Source organism: Hesperophylax consimilis, chromosome 16 (assembly GCF_061612785.1).
Source record: "Hesperophylax consimilis isolate HC1 chromosome 16, BYU_Hcon_1.0, whole genome shotgun sequence".
NCBI classification, from domain to species: Eukaryota; Metazoa; Arthropoda; class Insecta; order Trichoptera; family Limnephilidae; genus Hesperophylax; species Hesperophylax consimilis.
In genome coordinates, this window is record NC_142851.1 from 16,286,470 (window position 1) to 16,306,106 (window position 19,637).

Below are 19,637 nucleotides of genomic sequence, written 5' to 3' on the forward strand. Positions count from 1 at the left end.
CATCACACCTTCGGCTACCCTGTTTTACACTGGAGTACCCGGAAGACTCCACGTCATTCCCAGTGCTGAATACATCCACGAGTCCGGGCTCCACCAATGCGGTGTCGACCCACTGACTACCGCCTCGACCACTCCACCTTACGCTTACACCTGATATCCTCGTCATCGGTCCGGAGTCATCCTATAACTGCGCTACTGACTCACACAAATAAACTCTGTGACATCACAACCACATCTTTCATTGTCTCACTACCAGATTCCCAAAGCGCAATGTGTTGGGCCAAAATGTACCTACGTACAAGGGGCATTAATATTTATATGATTTTCTTCCTCCAAAGGGATACTTCAATGCCATCTATTGTGCATTTCAACAAATACTAAACATTTTAATGCTCTTCGAATTCACAGAGACATAAAATAAAATCTTTGAGGTATTTAAAAATATTTTGTAATTTTAAACTAACTAAAACGACAATAAATGAAATGGGTATTATGATGCTTAACCAACTCTTTTCACGAAGGTATGTACTAATAACCTTGTTACATGTCCCGTAAAACCCTGGGGACATTCAATCAGGTGATCTGCGGGTGCTGCTTGGGGCCAGCGGAGCCCCCAGGCGCCACTCGCTGGGCACAGCCCGCCGCCGCGACTTGCGAATCCCTCGGACACCGGGGCGGAGCTCTCCAGGAGGTCTTGCACCTTAGGGGTTATGCCTTCCACCGCCCTGACGTATACGGAGCGCACCCTGGCGGACACGGCGCTGCTGACGTGGCAACTGTACTCGGCCGATTTCTGAAAATACACTTTATATTATACCGACCACCACTACCAATACGTTATACCACTACAATTTCTGATTTTGGTATTACAAAGATGTTCCAAGTAAAACATGGAAGAAGCTGGACAAGATTTTCACCCAGAACTGTGTAATGAATGATTGATAGTACTAATTTTTGGTTGTCAATACACTCTGGAAATAAATGTGATTTAAGGTGGACCCAAATTCGAATCTTGAATAACTTAATTTTCTTTTCCCTGAATTTTTAAATAACTTAATAATAAATTAGACGGAACTCAAATTATTCTAAATATAAATTAAATACAACTTGGATCATCAGCCAAGACAGATCAAACATCAACGATATTAAAACCTGTACAAAAGTATGTATTTCAAATGGTACAATGCTGATTGTCGTTTATTTTAAATGCAATAATGTGTTGTTATTTTTGTTGCGAACTCAGGGCCGGCCTTATGTGGGCTCAATTGGAGCAGTCGGCTCCGGGCGCCGAATTGCTAAGCCACTGATAATACCTAACAGTCCCAACAAATCGCCATTGAGATTATTTTTCATATAAACGGCGCTACACAAAAATACAAATCATCCGAATATTATTGATTAGTGATCGCCTACCTATGCGCCTACTGGTTTTGACAAGAGGTGCCAAAATTTTGCTTGGGTCAGGCGCCGTTTGGCTCAGAGCCGGCCCTGTGTAAATTGTTTATATTATAAACTGCGCTTGCTCCCAACACAGGAACTTCCATACGGACACAGTATCACCAACGTAATATAATTAATAATGTTAAGAAAAAAAATTAATAAAAAAAACTCCATGTGAAAATGACTACATTGATCAAAGAAGCTGATCACAGAAGGAAACTATAGCTAAAATGTTTCAAGTATTCCAGTTAAAAACTGTCTAGTTTTTCAAAAAAATGTGCACAGAAGTACACACGATTTAAAGCGGACCAACATTTAAACCTTGAGGTAATCCATAATGAATAATTAAAGGTGTATTAATTGCCAAAAGAAGAAGAATACTTTAAGTTTGCAACTTAATGACATCGTTTTCAAAATAATAAATATACCTAACTTAGAGTTGACCCAAATTTGAACCCTGAGGTAATCCTGAAATACATCTTGCAAAAGTGGCTATTACGACCAATGAGGAAACTAAGGACGGGTTGTTTCAGAGAATATGAACAACTCTTCAAACTTAAAAGTTAATTTTTAAGTTCTGTGAAAGATTTCAAGTTCTGTTATTATTTCAGTTCCGTTATTATTTCAGTTCTGTCAAGCAACTAGCCTACTCGTATAGTGATATAGTTACAGAACTTGAATAAGACCTTCACAGAACCCGAAAATGAATGTAAAAATCTAAAACAACCCATCAGTCAAACAAATAATATACACATATGCAAGTAGGTTAGTAAGGTTTGTCGTAGGAATTTAAAGGTGATGGCTGATTCAAGCTTATAATATGATTTCTTACTTGAATATTGTACAGATGTAGGATGCTCCCTGCCGGAGCAAGGTCCTCCCAGACCTCAGCCCCGGGGGTGAGGGGGAACAATGCCCTGTTCCTTGTCCAGCTGTACCCGAGCTTTCCGTGCAGCCCGCCGCTGTTGGCTGACAGGCAGGTTAGGGACACGTTCTCACCCTAAAGGATAAATAAAACGGAACATAATGGATGATTTTTTTTTTCAAAATGAAGATATAATAAATCTGGACGCCACCTAGTGAGAAGTAAAGTATTTAACAATACCTTTCGTACAAACATAAAGTTGGTTGTTTCAGGTGAAAAAAAATCGAAAAGCAGTAATTGTTGAATGAAATACTAGTTTTGATTGAATTATTTGGCGGTTAAAAATAAGCCCAAGTAGCACAGTAGTTTCATGCACCTGACCGGCAACCAAAAGGTTATTTTGTTATTCCACAAATTACTCATTTAAAATAATAAATAGTATATTTGCGGCACATTCCAGAGTGGAAGATACTCTCAGTATCGCCCTGGTGTAAGACTACCATTTAGAATCGAAATGTTGATTGAAATGGCTTTGGCCGTGTTTGGTGACCTGACCTGAATAGCCAGCTACTCCCCCACCTTCCTCTTCATCATCTCCTTCGGTTAGGGTCAACCAAGTCAAAGCTCATACAGCAGCAATCCATCAGCGATCAATTAGAAATCAATGAGTTATAAATCAGCAAAGATTCAGCAACCAAACAGAAATCATTCAACTACCAAAAAGCAACCACTCAGCAACCACTCGGCAACCTCTCAGCAACCACTCAGCAACCACTCAGCAACCACTCAGCAACCACTCAGCAACCACTCAGCAACCACTTAGCAACCACTCAGCAACCACAAAACAATCATTCATCAACCTATAAGTAATCTTTAATTTATTGGAATAAATTTCGAAGGTTATACCAACCAATCTGGAGAGTATTTCCTCCTGGGGTAAAAATAATCTCATCGAATTTAATGTTTCAAAGACCCAATCCTGTCTGATTACGTCTAAAAGGGATCCAAATGATAATCTAGTCTCCTTCAGCGGAAGCAATCTTCCGAACGTGCCTTCCATTGATATGCTTGGTGTAATTATAAGTGACCAGCTCAGGTACGGGGGCTCCATCGAAGCCAGAGTAAAGTTGGCCTCTCAGAAGCTGGGCGTACTGTACAGGGCCCGCAGATACTTTAATAGTTCACAACTGCTGACCCTGTACAAATCGCAAGTGCGCCCTACTGTCGAATTTGGCAGCTATCTCTTGTCCGGAGCCCCTAAATACCTGAAAAAAACCCTTGACTCTGTGCAAAAACGGGCGGTCCGTTTGATAGATTCCCCAATCTTAACAAACGGACTGCAATCTTTAGAGCACAGGCGTCAGGTAGGTATGCTGTCCTTGTTCTATCGATATTACAATGGAAGATGCTCTGAGGAACTAGCGTCATTGATCCCTTCGGCACCGGTGCGTAGTCGGGATACACGCCAAACGCGCGCCCAAAATTTGTACATGGTTGACATTTGTCACGTGAGAACGGATCGCTTCTACGATTCGTTCTTAAGTTCAACAGCTCGGCTGTGGAACGAACTGCCGGCCTCTGTGTTTCCTCCCTCCTACAACATGGGACTCTTCAAGACCCATGTTCACTCCTTCCTCTCCACAAATAGACCCTCCACACAGCATTCCCAAAGATGACATAGGCCCTGAGGGAAATTATTTTCTTCACGGCCTCCTGTGTGGAGTTAATATAAAAAAAACAATGTAATATTAAATCATTGTAGAAAAGATATTATTAATAAACTTAAACGAAACATGAAACAGAACAAGACACAGAAAATAAATCGAACCCAGGATCTCTGTCTTACCGGGACAACGCCTCTAACCACTCGGTCATGATGCCTGATTATTTCGCGTAATTTTTGTTGACCTCATATCTTAATTGAGAATTAATAATAATATCCCAGTTGCAACGGATACATTTTTTATTTTCTGTGTCTTGTTCTGTTTCGTTTAGATTTATTAATATTATCTTCTTCTTCAATGATCATTTAGTAACCATTCAGCAATTAATCTGCTAGTAGAGGCTTGGTTGGGTTAGGTTAGATTATTAAGATTAGATTAAGTGAGGTTAGGTTCGTTCGGTAGGGTGTTAGTTACCTTATGCGCTGTGACGCTCATGGGTGCAAGCCGAACCTCGGGGGCCAACACGTGAAGCCGCAGTTCTCGGCACTGTTGGCGGCCCCTAACGGCAGCCTGGCAACTGAACACGCCAGTGTCAGCACGCGCAGCACGCGCCACGCCTAACAGTGCCGTCCAGCGCGCGCCCACGCCACCCTCGTTTCCTACCAGACGCATCCACGTGTTTCTGGAACAATTTTTTTTTTATTTTTATTATTTGTACAATATTTTATCTTACTTAAATACTACAAAACTGATCAATCAATTCTATCGGTTAGTGGCTCAGTTGACAACCCACCCAGGCGTCGTGGGTTCAATTCATCTCCTAGCTAATCATCTATCACTGCGCAAGCTACATCTTCCGCTTACAATGATTTGAGTAGGAGTTTTTCAAATATTGCCTGGTTATTCGTAACTCGGGAATGTTTGTCTTTCTGTTTATGAAAATTAATAAAATTAAAAAGGGCTAAAATTATGGGAAAATTTGAAATCAATTCAACAATACAATGAAATGAAAATAGAGTATTTATTTATTATCGCACTTTTTAGGGGTTTTTACAACATACATGGTTATTAAACACTGCCTCAGTAACAAAGTTTTGTATTTTTTGGTGATAAATTGAAAATGTCCACTGACTGGGTATAATTATTTCCCATCATTAGTATTCTGGGCAGAGAGGAATATATATGGTAGTTAGTCCCATAATGTCTATACTGAAATAAAAGCCAAGTTCTAATATTCTGTAGTGGAATCCAAAAGCTAATCAACGTATAACAATTTAGAAAAGTTTTTCACCAAACTTCGCTTTTTCGATTTTTTTCCAAATTTTCTTCTCCAAAAAATGTTGGATACCATTTTTCTGTTGTATTTCAAAAAAGATGTAAGTAATATAAATATATCACGCACGCACGACCTAAAACTAAAACATCGCCGTTTCATCAAATCGTTCAATCAATGGATTAAAATTCGCTTTGAATTTAAGTGTTATTTTAAAAATATGAACTAATAGTATGAATAGAATTTCCGAATACAAAAATAAAATATTTTAATTTTAACAATAATTCTATATTTGAATTTCGTATCTACATATTAATGTTTAAATTTTTGACGGATTTAGTGATTTTTACTAACAGTGTTTAGTCAAAAGATTAATTTATGATCGTCACTTTAATAATTTATCAACTAAAATATGATTATCTAAAGAAAAATTGACCATATCATTTTTTTTTAAAGGAAAATATTTTATAACATTCTTTTTACTTCACAAATCACAGCTGCAATTATAATATTCCGTGATTTTGCAAGGGTCTGCGTTAGGAAAATAAAATACATAAAATTATATATACTTACTCCGTCAAAGTTTGTTCAATCGATTGAATTTAATTCAATCAATTCATTATTAATTCGGCGTACACGACTTCGAACGAACATCAAACTTTCCGAACATAAAACTTGATTGACGACATAATTGGACGGAATTCTAAAAATGTATTTAATTACTAAAACTACATTATCAAATTAATTAGGTGACGCCCAAAATCATCGATTAAATTGGTGATAATATTTTACCAGGAAAATTCCTCGCACAATGAAGCTGAAAAAATAAGGAAATTTTTTGTCGCCATTATAACGATGAGAGTCTACGTGGAAGACAAACAGTTTCTAAGATTTTTTTAAAACTTCACAAGGGTTTTTCTCGGAAAGTAAAATCGGTTCGCTGAGCAAATGCGATTTTTTTTTAAATTTAGGAATTATTTTAATACGACGTTAGGATTTGTTAAATATTCCACTGAGAATGTATTTATAATATAATTGGTCACCATGAAACAGGCAGCCGCCTAGTATGGTGATTCATTATATCTACTTTATGTAAATTTCAAAATAATGTAACATGACGTATTAAATAAATAAATAAAAAAATATGTTGGGTACTTTTTAACTATTTAATTTATTATGTTCAAGGTGACTCATACATAAGTTGAGTTAGCCTCTCTAAAGCTAGTCGTAAAGTACAGAGTCTTTGATTCTACAATAGTACACCACCAAAATTGCAATTGCGTTCTACAGTTTCGTTGCTAACTCAGGTCTGGAACCCCTAGACACCGGGAAGCATTATAACAAAGCCTGTACCATTTCAGTCACAGCGATGACTGTAATAGAGTAGCTTTTGTTAGTGTAAAACTATTAATTATGCCCTTGGAGTAAATATATAAATATACATTCCTCTAAGCCTGTACCAGTTAAGTCACAGTGACAACTGTAATAGGGTGGCTTTTGTTTGTGTAAAACCATTCATTTACAAAGTGTATACCTTTTCAGTCACTGTGACGACTGTAATATTGTAGCTTTGGTTTGTGCAAAATCATTTACAAAGCCCATAGGTACCATTTTAGCCACGGTGATGACTATAATAGATTAGCTTTTGTTTGTTTAAGATATTTACAAAGCCTATAGGTACCATTTCAATCACGGTGATGACTTTAATAGATTAGCTTTTGTTTGTGTAAAGACATTTACAAAGCCTATAGGTACCATTTCAGTCACGGTGATGACTGTAATAGATTAGCTTTTGTTTGTGTAAAGACATTTACAAAGCCTATAGGTACCATTTCAGTCACGGTGATGACTGTAATAGATTAGCTTTTGTTTGTGTAAAGACATTTACAAAGCCTATATGTATCATTTCAGTCACGGTGATGACTGTAATAGATTAGCTTTTGTTTGTGTAAAGACATTTACAAAGCCTATTCCATTTCATTTCGTAGATTTTGTTTTATTAATGAAATTGAAAAATGCATTATGATAGCATAGTCTAGTCAATTAAAGGTCAGGTTAGGTTAGGTTTGCACAAACAAAAGTCAATCTTTTTTATTTTCCACCATGACCTGAAGTTGTGTGTTTGAGTTACATTTCAACTTAATAACCATTCAGTTAAATTGGTGAAAGCGACCGCAAGTCAGTCGAACAATTGTATTAAATATTGTAGGTTTATCATGATGGATTCTCAATCCATCATCACTGTTTACTCAATCGTGGCTATAGTGTAATGATTTATAAAAAAATGTGTTCGCTTAAATAACCACAGGCTGGTTGGCAACAGGGGCGTGCGATGCATTTTTTAGAATTTCACATACCGAAAAATTTCGATAATTTAATAAAAAATATTAACTTCACTAAATAGGACAACTTAAGAATAGTTATCTACGATTAAGCAACGTGGTGATTACCCCTAAAATAAGAAACCAAATTAGCAGTATTTTCATGCAAGATACTTAGAAAATCTTTGGACCTACGCTATAAAATGGATCCCATAAAATTAAAATGAACCATCAGCTTTGTATCAGGCTGAAGGGAGTGGGGAAGGGAAGGAGATGGAGTAGAGGAAGGTTGTGAAATACTGGTCACCAAAAACGGCTAAAGCCATCACAACAACGTTTCGATTTGATTGGCGGTCTTTCACTAGCGCGACATTAAGGATATCAGACTTTATCCCGATACCTATAAGAAAAATGAGATTGGTCGATTTATTAAAAAACTGAAAAATTATTGGTAATCCGCTTAAAAATGCGACTGCAAGCCATTTCTTGATAAACTTTTAGTAAATTCGTAATAATATCAGTAATAACACGTGTTCATACACCTGCGTTTATCTTAATAATATATAATGACGAAATGCGAAAAATTTTGTGAAAACGTGTTCCGCATCATGACAATTCATTGGTATTTTACTAAAAGTTTATCAGGAAACCTATCAATTCATTCGTTAAGTGTCTGCAATCCCGTTTTTAACCGGATGACGAATAATTTGAAGAGATTCTTAATAAATTAGCAATATTTTAATCAGTAAGTTTTCTCCGTGATAATACATACCTAGTTTCTCTAATAAAGAAATATATATATATTTAGAACATCTAAAAAATATCCGCACGCCATTGATAATAATGTTATTTGATTGATGCGTGGGTAAAGTAAGAAATATGTAACGAATTTTATTTTTCTGATAATATGAGCAAGTAATGACTAGGCATTGTTTGATACACCCACCCGACCTTCAACCATCTAGTAATTTAGTAAATTGTTTTCCAAAAGAGGCAATTCAATTTGATATTTTTTGTTTCTAGTAAAGAAAAAGAATTTAATGTATCTTTTTTTTGATACCCTTATTGGAGCCGCAAACCGGGCGTTTTTGTTACGGTACCTACATAATAAAAAGCCAATATTATATCGGTTGGAGACTGATTTTGACAAGGGTATTTATTTGAGATTAATAAGAAGTTATGTAGGTATTGACAGTGCTTATTATGTGGTGGTAACGCACAGGAACGACGTTCCGCCATATATTTCAAGGGGTTTGTTCAACTTTGCTTGAGGAGAAGCTTAATGCCAAATCACTATTTTGATTAATCTTTATAACGAATTGGTGTACATTATGAAAACCAAAAAATATGCTTTAGTTAAATTGAAGGTTTTCCTATCGTTTCGGTTGAGTAGAATACAAATAAAAAATAAATTACTCAATAAAAAATATAAATGCAAACTACTACAAAAAATATTTTTTCAATAGAAATGTATGAACGCATAAAGGTAACAACATTTAAAAAATACAGTTTTATAGCTGAGATGTGACAGTTTCACTTCATTAACTTTTTGCTTTCTCATAAAATTATTTACAAAATAAGTAAAAACCAGTTTTTGGCTAAAAATCGAACGTTTCTAGACTCCTTTTATCAAGTGATTTTAATGCCTATTACCTACGATATAAGGTATACCAAGAATATACACATTGTTGGCTTGTAGCTTCCTCTTAAAGCTTTTATTAAAAATAAATTAATTACTAGCTGAAATCCCCGTAGTTGTCCGGGCTTTTCTCTAGTTTTTTTTTTAACTCAGACGTAGAATGTATTTTTCTTAATATAAATTCTTCAAACGCAAAACTTTATCAAGAAGTATCAAAATTCTCCTTTCAATGGAAAAATGGTTTTGGGGTGGTTTTGTCGAAATCGCATATCGATAATGAACTTCATCTTGTTTTGAAGGTCAAGTGTACAAAATTTCACCAAACTCGGAATCAAACTGTAGATTTGTTTAAAAAACAAACCGGGACACTCTTATTTACAAGTAAATTAAATAGATTTTATTTACAGTTATATTAATAAAGTGTTTTTTCTTAAATTAGAAAACAGTGTAATTTAAAGACTACTTAATATTCTAAGGAACATTATAAATTATAATATTTACTCATAGCTATCCTGTTGAAGGCACGACTTTCAACAGGGCAGATATATTTTGTACCATCAAAGCCAGTTATATAATATTCAACGGTGTTTTTTTATCGCCTAACTCATATAAAAGATCTAGCACTTATTTTCGACTAGGAATGTGAATTATGAAGGAGAGTATAATCTTATGTATCCTGATAAGCGTTGTCATTCGCAATTATTCTCACCCATTACAAAACCCACTAACGTTAAGATTCTACTCTGGTACAGTGGGAGTTCCGGCTCATTTTTTGTACAACAAAAGCACTGGATAATGGTATATTTTTTTCTACAAAAAACACTGGATAATGGTATCGGCTAGGTAAAGATCCACATTTCTATTCAAAGCTATTTTCAGAAAAGGTTTCCGTTCCTCTCGGGACCAAAGGCAAAACTACCCAAAGACAGATAAAAGATTTTGCCAGTCAATTGGACCGACATAAATAAAGCATAGATAATGTAATTAATTCACGAAAATTTATGTGGAAATTTTATACGAGAGCATTGTTCAAATGAATTTTAAATAGTCAATATCTAATTAAACCAAACTGTTACAATATTAAGTAGGTACATTTAGCACTACAATGAAAATACATTATTATCTTAGTACTTAAGTAGTAAAAATCAACCAGCACCGAGAAGAGATATGTTCTACAAAAGCGCGGTGATTCCTCTCCCTTTTCCTATGTGCCATATTTTCTCCTTGGTGCAGCGGTTTTATTCATACACTACATTCTTTATCAAACGGTGATTCGATATATAATTACACACCAATGATCTATGGAGCTTTGTAATATCCATTTAAAGGTATATTGAAAAAATCAACGTAATATTTGTTTTCGTGCCTTTTTCATAACTTTGTAATTTGTTTTATTTTGATAAAGACTCAAGTCAGAAGACAGAAGAGAAAAAGCATTTCAAATCGATAATTTTCCATCGTAATTCCCACCACGTTTCAATACGTGATATGCCACGTGCTGTAATTTATCAAACTTTGTTCACTAGGTAGGTACCGATTCAAACTACTGTTATTTATAGCCCCCGATGAATAATCCCAACTATAAAGCAGAAATCTGTTATTTGTCTCTTCCTCTCAGAATTTTAAACTGAAAACGGTAAAGCGTCTGTAATTTTGGAAAAGTGATAGGTCTTTATTTTTTATACTATAGAAATAAACAGTACATTGGTTACAGTTTTGAAATATATTTAATATTTCACATCACAGGATATCACAGGTACCCATGATATGTTTCCTTGTAATGTCTTATATGTGGTATTTATATTTAGTAATAACCAGACGACGTGTGTGGTGTATACGCTTTTGTATGTGTGAGTGTGAATTGAAGTTTATATTATTGATATGATGCTCTTTTTAAATATGGACAGTGAAACCGAAAAAAATGTCAGAGTTTAAATAAAATATAAAATCGATTTTTGTCTAAGCAATAACTTCCAAACGGTGAGCTCTGGCTTCTTAAAATTTGAACAGTTTGTACGAAATTTTTAGTACTTACAACGAAAATATTTTCACCATGAGTTATGGGGCATTTCAAATACGCTTACTTTAAAAAATGTTAGGTACAATTTTTGTTGATCTATTTTTTTAACACTAGTGGAGAGTCTTTTTGAAAGGAAGTAGACTTATTTCTTCAAGAGGCTCCTAAGTACAGTAGGAGGAGTAAACACGATAACCCGAAAATGATTCCACGACCAAGGTGTTGAGCACAAAAACTGTACATTCCCAATAGAATAGGGTGCATCGAAAAAAAATATTTTTGGAAATTCAAAATTTCAAGTTGATAAAAAGTTGTCTCCATAAACCCAGATAAACCACAATTAATGAACCAATAGGGGCTCAATGACTGGAAAGGCCACGGTGGAACATTTTCCTGCTGGGGGATGTGGGCCTATAAAATACCGTGATACGCCATCTTGCAATAACATCAGCAACATTTCCAGTAAGTCCTACTCCTTAGCGTCCTAGAGTGGTCTTTATGATCCCGCGAGTCCCGGGCAATATGACCACTGACCCTAACATCATGGTCGTAGCTGATAAGGAGAGGGCGAATGGCGAGTTTCCGGCGCCATAAAACCGGATCAGCTCAGCTAAGGGAAGGCAACCCCTACAGAAAAATCCCTGGAGAAGGCAATGGGAAACCACTCCAGTATCTTTTCCCAGCATATCACTATGGAGAGAAACCAACCAATGAGTCCCGGGCGGCCCTTAAATGGGCCAGGGGTGCGAAGAATCTCCCGGCTCAAAATAGTGAATTCAAAAATAAGACTAGGAACATGGAATGTAAGAAGTTTATACAGCGGTAAATTGGATAATGCAATACAGGAAATGGAAAGATTAAAAGTAGATATTCTTGGAATTAGTGAACTGAGATGGACTGGCAGCGGCATACACCAACATGAGAAGGGAAATCTATACTACTCAGGAAGTGACCCACAGGACAGAAACCGTCGAAACGGAGTTGCTGTATTTGTCATGGAGAAGTATGTAAAATTTGTTAAGAATTTTGTACCCATCTCGGACAGAATAATATTATTACAATTACACTGTCAACCCTCAACATGAATATTATTCAAGTGTATGCACCAACAGCGGAAGTGAGATATGATGGTGATGTGGAATCTTTTTATGACTCACTATCCAGTACATTGCAAAGTTTGAAAGGAGGAGAAGTCAATTTTGTCATTGGAGACTTAAATGCCAAAATTGGTGAAGGTCGCCGCTCTCATATAGTTGGTGAATATGGCTTAGGCATAAGCAATCAAAGAGGTGATAGACTATATGAATTCTGCCAGGGTAAAAATATGGTTGTATTAAATACCTGGTTTAAACTCCCGAAAAGAAGGCTTTATACGTGGAGATCACCCCAGGATGGAACAATCTATGATATTGTCAGGAACCAAATTGACTATGTGTTAGTAGACCATAGATTCAGGAACTCCGTAAAGAGAGTCACCACGTACCCTGGTGCGGACATTGGTTCTGACCATGTTTTGTTAACTGCCGATATTGTTTTACGCTTAAAACAAATAAAAAAGCCCGAAACCAAAATTAAATGGAAATCTCGAAACTCCATGAAGAAGTGGTCAGAAATAGGGTATCTCAGACTTTGAACGATAATATTAGGCTACTCCCTTGTGATCCATCGATAGAAATACAAACACAATGGGATAACCTTAAGTCAGTTATACGTGAAACCTGTGATGCAAATTTGAAAGTTGATAAGCAAATTAGAAAAAAAGAATTGGATGACTGACCACATTTTGAACTTAATGGATGAGAGACGTAAACACAAACATAATGAGACACAATATAAAAACTTACAAAGAACGATTAGACGTGAAATTAAAAAAGCCAAAGAAGAATGGATGAAGTCACAGTGTGAAGAACTAGAATCGTACAGTCGTAGTCACAATGCATTCAAACTTCACAAAAAATTTAAGGAAATTACAGGCACTTCTAGAAGAATTACTCCATCATGTTTAGTTGACGATTCCAATAAATTAATATTGGATGAAAAAGATATTTTACAAACATGGGAAAAGTATATTCATCATACATTCAAAGATATTAGACCTGACATTAATATTCCCAATGATCAATTGCATGGACCATCGATTTTAAAATCAGAAATTCTTCATGCGATAAAGACTTCAGACAATAGAAAAGCGTGCGGACCAGACGATATTCCAATTGAGGTGTTGAAGCTCTTTAATGATGAAAATGTTGACTACCTGTTGAGGTTATTTAATTCTATATACGACACAGGGAATATAGCCCAAGATTGGCTAAAATCCACCTTCGTGACATTGCCTAAAAAACAATACCCTAAGAAGTGCAGTGACTATCGATTAATAAGCCTGATGAGCCATGTCCTTAAATTATTCCTCAAAATAATACATGGCAGGATACGCAATAAGTGCGAGCAGGACTTGGATGACACCCAGTTTGGCTTCAGAAATGCGTTTGGGACGCGTGAGGCATTATTGTCTATCGATGTACTATTGCAAAAGTGTCGTGACCAAAGAAAGGAAGTTTTTGCCTGTTTTATTGACTACGAAAAGGCATTTGACAGGGTAAAACATGCTGACCTAATGAAAATGCTTGCGGATTGTAACGTTGACACCAAAGACCAGAATTTCATAAAAAACCTGTATTGGTTCCAAACAGCAGAAATAAGACATGGGAATGAGAGATCTAATGCAATTGCCATTCAGCGTGGAGTACGACAAGGCTGTATCCTGTCGCCACTATTGTTTAATCTCTATTCCAACTATGTCTTTAAAAGAGCCCTAAGTAATACTGAGAAGGGTCTTAAGATCAACGGAGTTGTCATTAATAACATAAGATACGCAGATGATACTGTATTACTAGCTGACTGTATCGATGACCTCCAAGACCTATTAAATCTTGTTAATAATGCTGGTGAGCAACTGGGCCTAACAATCAACGTCAATAAAACAAAATGGATGACTTTTGGACGACTAGATCACTCTGAATCAGTGATACAGTTAAATGGTTGCAATGTCGAAAAGGTCGAAAGATTTAGATACCTTGGCAGTATTCGCACGGAGACTCTTGACCCAGATGTAGAGGTTAGGTGCAGAATTGAAGCAGCAAAAACTGCGTTCATTAAAATGAAATCCCTCTTCTGCAATGATAATATCAGCTTAAAACTAAGGCAGAGAATGCTAAAATGTTATGTGTGGTCGGTCTTGTTGTATGGATGTGAAACATGGACCTTGAAAGTAAATACCATGAACAGGTTAGAGGCTTTTGAAATGTGGCTTCACCGGAGAATACTCAAAGTCCCATGGACCGACATGATCACCAACACAGAAATTCTCAGGCGGGCTAGAGCAGAGAGAGAACTGCTTAGATTAATAAAAATCACGAAAATTTCATATCTGGGTCATGTACTTCGAGGGGAGAAGTATCACTTGCTCCAGTTAATATTGAAAGGCAAGATAGAGGGTCGCAGAGGGCCTGGTAGGAGACAAATGTCTTGGCTGCGAAACATACGAGAGTGGACCGGTATTAGAAGTGTGGAGGAGCTATTCCGGGCAGCGCAAGACAAAGAGACATTTTCAAGAGTGATCGCCAACGTCGGGGGGACCTGATACGGCACATAAAGAAGAAGAAGAATGAACCAATTGAAAAACATTTAGGTATCCCACCAGAGATCTAAGTACATAATTTGCTTAAAAAATATATTTGTTCCAAGTTGAAAAATTTAAACAAAATGGTGTGAAATAAAAGTATGTATACAAAACAATTTGCTCTAATGTATGTTAAAACTTAAATTAATTTCATAAAATAGTATCAGTGGTGCCAGGGAACGAGACGTCTAACAGATTTTTTTTAAAGTGACTAACTATACTGTTTTTCACATACCTATTTTTGTAATGAGTTAATTTTTTTTTAAAGAACATTATAAATTTTAGTTCGGGAGACCTAAATGTTTTTCGATTGTTTCCATTTATTGTGTTACATTTGGTTGTGGGTCCATAGAGACAATTTTTTATCAACCTGAAATTTAGAATTTTCATAAAAAAGTTTTTTTGATACACCCTAGCGTATAAATGCTGTGCAAGCGTTTGACTATCTCTCGGGGCGCACTGGGTCGAAGAGGCTAGTTCTTCGGAGCACCTTCTATTAAAGTACCCATATAACAAACACAGTATTCCTCTGATAGAAAAAACTGATTCCATCGATAGAAAATAGAGTTATAACTGGGAGTAACTACTATATAAATGAATGGTTGTAACTTAGTAATACCACAATCCAAAATTAAGGCCAATAAAAAAATATTATCGTAAATTATAGATTAATTGAATCTAATAAAGTAGTAAAACAGTTTCATGAAGCCAATTGCTTCAATTTAGCTGTGAAAATTGGCCGAAGTACTTATAACAGTCTAGACTAACTTACGCGACAAATTTAGCCGTATAACAAATTCAATTAAAAATTATAATAACTTCATAACGCACTGGACAATGGACAATGGACTATAATTATCACAATGACCGGCGCGCCTGTAAAATACATTGGCAAGCATTATCGTTAATTTACTCGTGATGCATTCTGTAATGTTTTGTGTTTTTATTTATTTAGTATGTCTACTAGATAATACTAACAAATCTAAAAAAAAATTGAAATCTCGAAACATCAACTGGGAATCCAACCCAGGATCTCTGTTTTACAGGGACAACGTCTTTATCCACTCGACCATTGGGGCCACATTAAAAGGTGACCATTTATATACAATTTTCGTAATATTCTATTTGTTATCTCACTTTTTACGAATTTAGGCATTCTTACAATTTGTCAGGCGGTATGGGTACCGCCGCCCCGGGAACTATTAATTTGATAACCAACACCCCTGCCATAGGTTACCCCAAGTGGTTTACTAGGTTGGTGACTTAGCAGGGGTGCCCGGGTTCATGGGGTGAGGTTTGTCCAGGTTTGGGCTGCGGATGCACTTGCCCACCTACTGCGTGGCGGGTCGGATCGGAAGAGACTGGTTGAGGGAGACCTGTCGAATTCTCCAGCCGGATTCACTCGACTCATCGCCTTGCACTGCAGTGGGAGGGATGGTTTCATACGTCAGTCACTCCTGGACACACCCCAGATTCCTACCCACCCCATATATACTTTTCCTTCCCAGAATTTCCTCTCCTGCCTTTTCCTAAAAATACCCTCCACAAAGCATCCCCAAAGATGACATTGGCTCTAAGAAAATTTTTTCAGAGTTCTATTTTAGAGTTAATGTAAAAAATATTATTTTTATTTCAAGAAAACTATAAAATGTTTTATGCATTGATAATAACTGAAAACGTATTGAATATCCTTTCGTATGAAAAATAAATGCTTTACACAATATGCGTCGATTCTAAGAGGTCTAAAAATATTATTTTATTCCCGCCGCAAACTTTTATTCCACATTATCAAGAGCCATCGAAACTCGTTACAAGGAAAAGATTTTAACGCACTCGGCTTTCTATGTAAAAAGAGTGGCAAAAACTTCAACACGAAACATTACTCTCCGATTTGCAGGAGATAGACATAAGCTCGGGTTTTTATCAAATATCTATTATAAATTATTTTGAGAACCCGAGGGGTTAACGAGTGGAATATTAAGATCCTAGAGCTGGTTTTGGGGATGATTCGATACAGTAACCTCTGTAACACTATGATGACTTGTCTAAAGAGGCGACTACTTACGAGTACTAGGAATTTAGCGATGAGTCATAATTTTTGCGAGACCTAAATAATCTGAACGATATTTGATATAGGTATTTATTGTTTTTGTGTTTAATTCGTAGAACACCATTATTTTTTTTAAATTTAATTTAATAATGTGCAAGTATTTTTTGGTATGTGTTAGTTTCAGCGTTCAATGCCATTTTCAAACTGTCAAAATATATTTTTATTTTTTTAAATTTAATAATATAATTATTAAGTTCTGCAAGTATTTTTTGGTTTTTATTATTGTTACAGCTGTTTCGGCTTTCAAGGCCATTTTCAAACTGTGTGATGTTTGATATCATAAATACGTTTACTTCTCGTAGCCACTTTGAAACGCGGTAATGTATGAGAACTGGGTAAAAAAAGTGGGTGTGTCAAGCCTACGCAAGACAGAAGTGAAACTTCTAGTTTCAGCTGATGCTTGGCGTGGCGCAGTTCGCTGGTGTCTGAGAGAGAGGAAAGAAGAGAAGAGAGAGAACGTTCGTGAGCGGCTCCCCCACCTCAACAAGGTTTCACTTCAAAAATGCCACAGCCGAGAATCGAACCTCGCTTAACTGATTGAAAGCCAACCACGCTGAGCACCAACTGTAAGCAAAGCCGCATAAATTGATTATATTATGTAGGTTCTGAAAATATGAGAGCTTGTTATGTTTTATAATGTTACCTACATCACACCCAAAATATAATATATTTTTAAAAATAATGTACAATGTACAGAAATAGAATCCCACACAAGATCGCGTAGTGCGCTCTAGCGAACGGATATTTTATCAGAGGGAGATAGTTTTAATTTTTTTTTCTGTAAATTATTACATATTATCAAAATAAATAAATTAATTAAATAAATGTAATACAATTATCATAATATACGGATTAGATAATAATTTTAATCCAACACAATAACGCAAAGCGCGCTCTAGCGGAGTAATGTTTTATCACAGTGAGATAAGTGTTTTTATTATTTTGCAATATTATTTTCTTTTAAAAAATGTTCTGACCTACTAAAAAATAAGATATTGAATGAAAAAGGCGTTAAAAACAAAAAAATAATGTGCGATGGCCGAGAATCGAACTCGGATCAACTGCTTGGAAGTCAACTATGCTGACCATTACACCACCAACGCCAGTTGTCGAGATGAGCTAAGAAGCATTTATATGTTACTTCAAAACTTTGACTAGATCAAATGAACTTTAATCGGTGGTGGGGGTACCCGCATTTTCGTTTCGGTCATGAGTCGGTTTTACTCCGGTCCTAGAAATTGCATGACGCGCGTAAAGAAGTTTCACTTCAAAATGCTTGCAACAAATACGCCGAGAAATGCTATTTTAATCATTAAATATTGTAATCATTTAAAGGAGGTTCAACTTGGAAACATTTAAGCCTTATTTAAATCCTCATGCTAATTTGTTCGCTTTTGGGCTCATATAGTCTCACAGCAACCAATGTATTTTCCTTACTGTAATGGTGAGAAATATGATCCAAACGGTGCTAGGAAGAGAAAACCACCAGACAAATTAAAATGTCTGAAACTAGAGGTTTATGAAACTTTTTTATAATCAATTAATTATTTTTATGTGACATGTCAAAAAATACATTAATCTAATAAAATGTGTATGTTTTTTTTCGTTATCATTAATTTTAGTTCACTGTTTACACGAAAAACGTGAGGTGAGCCATTTAAAAACGTTTTTATGTTTTTGTATTGTACCTAATTGTAATTTTTCAAAAGTTATATGTTTATTTCTAATAAAAAAAATGAATGCCCATTTCATCACCTTTCAAGAGCAGTTTTCAGTTTTCGAGTACTTTAAAAAATATTGGGTTTTATTGCAAAATGGAAATTCTCACAAATTCTGACAGAATATGCCAGATGCCTGAGGTGTTAAAAATTAGATTCTCACCCCAAAATCACGTTTGTTCATACACATAATAGAATAGAAGCGCGCTGTCTGATCAACATAACAGTCGCATTTTAAGAGAAAAATAATATATTTCGATAATATTCAAGGATCCCCTTTATTTGCTTTATTTTTTGAGCTTTCAATCTATGCAACATTTTTGTAGAACAGATTTAAGAAACCAATTTTTTTCTTAAATTTTCTAAAGTCTTGAGGTGATTATTAAAGATTTTCCGCTTGGTGGCATGGTCATTTAAAGCGACATCCTTAAATAATGAGAAAACAATGCTATGTTTTCGTGAGCGGGTTACGCGAAAATGTACGCAAAGCATTGATGTCAGCCTCGAGTTTATTTTTCCATCTACAGTGTACTTATGTGCTAATTGTCAAAATTTTATTTTAATAATGATTTTGTTTTTTTCATGGCATTTTTAATTTTCGTTTAAAAACGGTATTGTATAAAAAAGTATATTTGAGGTTTTTGTTCTTAAAGTGTAGGTGTGTTGGTGAGTAAGACACTATTTTGTTCCCCTTAAAGTTGAGTAGAGTATTTTTTGAAAAGATTTTTATAATTATGGAACCACACTTAGTTAACCTATGTTGAAAGAGGTCAACTTATATATGCCTAACAAGTATACTCGTGGGAAATCCTATGCACTTTGTTGTGCCACGAAAACGAGGATTTCTGCCTATCAGAATGCGCTGATCAACAGAGTGACTCAACTGCTTAATGATTTTGTTTAGCAACTAT

The 19,637-nt window shown here is 35.7% G+C and overlaps 1 protein-coding gene across 2 annotated transcripts in view; it reads right to left on the reverse strand.

The window, feature by feature from the left end:
- LOC149416797 (uncharacterized) overlaps positions 1-19,637 on the reverse strand; it is a 542,858-nt gene that overhangs the window by 19,293 nt on the left and 503,928 nt on the right. For both annotated transcript variants that reach the window (XM_089640969.1, XM_089640967.1), the window contains 3 exons: positions 4,444-4,651; positions 2,273-2,440; positions 537-793 (listed from right to left, as the gene is read on the reverse strand). In XM_089640969.1, the coding sequence (XP_089497095.1) occupies positions 537-793; positions 2,273-2,440; positions 4,444-4,651 (633 nt within the window). The remainder of the gene's footprint in view (positions 1-536; positions 794-2,272; positions 2,441-4,443; positions 4,652-19,637) is intronic.